This window comes from Morone saxatilis, unplaced genomic scaffold (assembly GCF_004916995.1).
Source record: "Morone saxatilis isolate NCDOM2014 unplaced genomic scaffold, NCSU_SB_2.0 Contig14, whole genome shotgun sequence".
NCBI classification, from domain to species: domain Eukaryota; kingdom Metazoa; phylum Chordata; class Actinopteri; family Moronidae; genus Morone; species Morone saxatilis.
In genome coordinates, this window is record NW_023339696.1 from 16,872,792 (window position 1) to 16,875,731 (window position 2,940).

General features: G+C 39.9%; 1 protein-coding gene across 1 annotated transcript; it reads right to left on the reverse strand.

The window, feature by feature from the left end:
* Window positions 1-767: 767 nt before the first annotated feature.
* hsd17b1 (hydroxysteroid (17-beta) dehydrogenase 1) lies at window positions 768-2,637 on the reverse strand. Its single transcript, XM_035655266.1, has 6 exons — window positions 2,541-2,637; window positions 2,262-2,423; window positions 2,001-2,180; window positions 1,740-1,833; window positions 1,450-1,633; window positions 768-954 (listed from the first exon to the last, which is right to left on the reverse strand). The coding sequence occupies exons 1-6, from the start codon at window positions 2,635-2,637 to the stop codon at window positions 799-801; spliced, it is 873 nt and encodes a 290-aa protein (XP_035511159.1). The 3' UTR covers window positions 768-798.
* Window positions 2,638-2,940: the final 303 nt, after the last annotated feature.

Consider the following 2,940-nt stretch of genomic DNA (forward strand, 5'->3'; position numbering starts at 1 on the left):
CCACATCAACAAAATACTGTCCCCCTGATTAATTAGCTCCACATAGTATAGTTACCATAAATACATATTTACAGAGACAAATATGCTGTGTGTTCTTAATAACATACTTCTTGTTACACTTAACCTCAATTATTAAATATTCACTATTGTTTCCTATAGAAAGTAATTCTGGTACAAATGTGAAATACAATCAGCAGTCAGTGTATAACAGATATTATCTGTATAAGAAATTTTACTTCAGTTCAAATGCTTTATTCATTTATCCCTCAAGGGACATTTTAAGGCAGGTGATACAGCAAATACTAATAAAGAAATACAGCATACAATATCATTAACTCATGTAAAATAATAACAAAAGAAAATCCTTAGAGTATTTTCCCTCTAACAGTGTGGTTAAAAACCTGTTCAGAAGCACACCAAGCCCAGTGAAAATATGCCAAACAAGAACACTATAAAACAACAGGCATGCAAAAGCTGTTGTATCACTCAAAACATAATCCTTATAAAATATTTCTCCACCAACCAGAAAATGGTCTATTTTTACGTTTATATTTTTATATTGCGATAAGGAATCTAACTTTTGATAAGAGACATACAAAAATAGAAGCATGGACTCTGTGAACTCAGTGAATTTACTGCCCTTTCCAGTTGAGCAACCACAGTGAGTCAGAGAGCACCAACTTTATAGCACAAATCAATAATGAAGGAAAACAATATTAACCTCTGCACATAAAGTAAAAGAAGGGTCAAGTCTGCTCATGAAGTAGTGGCCTGGTTGGAAATAAGACATGTACGAAATTATTGTTCCTCAGCAGAGAAAATGATTTTGCTCATCGCACTGATGTACCGTGAGCCATCTGGTTCTGTGATCTTCAGTTTGGTGAGAGGTGGCATGACATCACTGGTGAAGTATCTGAATGCAGGGCTGGGTGACTGGATGGCATCCAGAAATACCTTGGAGTCAACAACAAACACCACAACAGAAGAAGTTATTAAGTCACCTGAAGGTAAATGTGCTTAGTTATATTCCACCACTGTCTCATGCAAATGTGGAATAATCCAGTCCATAAAAGAAGAGTTCAAAGTCATGCACAAAGTGTGACAAGCCTCCAGTATGATAGAGGCTCCTCCCTATCCATAGCTGGTAAACATCATTTTTTTTATTTTTAGATAGCAGAAGTAAATGTTTCATAGTTGTGTCAAACTGTTTAGTCTGAATGGTTTCATGTGTCATGGGGAAATTTAATTTTCTTTTCCACACTAAAAACATTTAAGAGAAAATACAGAAAGTGAAAAGCTACTTATTTGGGATTATGTGTTGATATTTAGATGTAATGCTGTACTATGAGTCTTTAAACACAAATTGATTAACCATTTCAAATATAAACTGTTTCCACCAGCATTATTGATACATATCACTAATGCAGTTATGACCTACTGTATACATACCTTTACAATATCCTCAGTGTCCTGTGCTGCGTTTTGGAAAACGGAGCCACAGTGCTGCAGGTATTTTTCATAGAGGCTGAGTGTTTGGGTATCGACCAGTTGCAGAGACTCATCCCCGAGCTCCGTCTTCTGCAGGTTAACCAGGAAATCAGTGTTGACTGGACCACACTCAATGAGACTCACACTGCAGGATAGAGCATCGAGTCAATAGTTTCTCCTATCAACTCTTACAGTTAATAGATATTAGATTAGATGAGCAGAAATAACATGCCGGTAACTTTAAAACTCACTGGATATTGAAGTGTTGCAGGAGGACAGCCAAACTCTCACATGCTCCCTCTATTGCAAATTTACTGGCACAGTACACCTCATTAAAAGGGAGACCTGTAAGAGAGCATGGAGCACAAAGATGGGTTATTTTGGCAATTTCATGCATGGCAGCCAGCATCAACGTAATTTTCTTTTTGCAATTTCTATCAAATCATGACAAGAACTGCACATGTGGAACACTGCTGACATTCAGTCATCCCTCGACCATTTCCATGTCTCACCGTGAAGCCCTCCAGTGCTGCCAGTGACCAGAACGCGGCCCTTGCCCTGAGCCTTCATGTCCGGTAGGAAAGCCTGGATGGTCTGAATGGTACCAAGGAGGTTGACCTCCAGAATCTGCCTCATTGAGTCCAAGGACTGGACCTCCAGTGGACCCATCAAACCCACACCAGCATTGCACACTGTAAGTAGTGAGGATATAATCCCATATAAACACACACAAATTACTGTCTTAATCAGGACACACTGACACAACCGCATACCCAGAATGTCCACTCGATTCTCCACAACCCTGTCCCTCGCATCCAGAATGGACTGCCGGCTCGTCACATCCATTTGGAGTATGTCCAAGGTATCCTTGTGCAGGCCCTTCACACACTCTAAGAGACGCTCCTTTTTGGCCAGGTTTCTCATCGTCGCATAGACTAAACAGAAAGCAGAACTTAGTGGCATGTTTTGATACAGATGTAAAAAAGAAAACACACATTGGACTCACAGCATCACGTACAACACAGCTTTACATCCTGTTCAGTGTTGGTCACCTTTGAATTTTTTGTTGGGGTCAGAGGCTAGCCGGACAGCCAGACTAAGACCGATTCCCGAGGAGCATCCCGTGATCAGCACCACCTTCTTGTCCATGGAGCCTGCCTCACTAATGTTCTGATTCAACAGAGAGCAGCTGGAGCCAAGAGGATAAGATGTAGGCATGTGAAAACGCTTCTCAGAGTTTTTACGTCATTCGCTATCACAAGGCCAGTTTAATCCTAAACATTTTTCTGTTATCAGCCACCTGCTGTCCTCTATTTTCTTTCTCATGTCCTTGTAAGTGTAGATTCTGCCTTCATGAGGGGCTTGTTTATACAACCAGTGACATAAAGTATCAATGATACAAGTGCAAATTAAATATTATATTTCTTGAGGTGTATATACTAGACTTTCTGT

Bases quoted from the DNA above. Each gene is read 5' to 3' on its own strand.
- hsd17b1 (XM_035655266.1), bottom strand. From the start codon at position 2,637: ATGGACAAGAAGGTGGTGCTGATCACGGGATGCTCCTCGGGAATCGGT. The intron at 1,834-2,000 runs GTGAGACATGGA...GCTCTCTTACAG, and splicing joins CAGCACTGGAGGGCTTCACG to GTCTCCCTTTTAATGAGGTG. The intron at 955-1,449 runs GTATGTATACAG...GTTGACTCCAAG, and splicing joins ACACTGAGGATATTGTAAAG to GTATTTCTGGATGCCATCCA.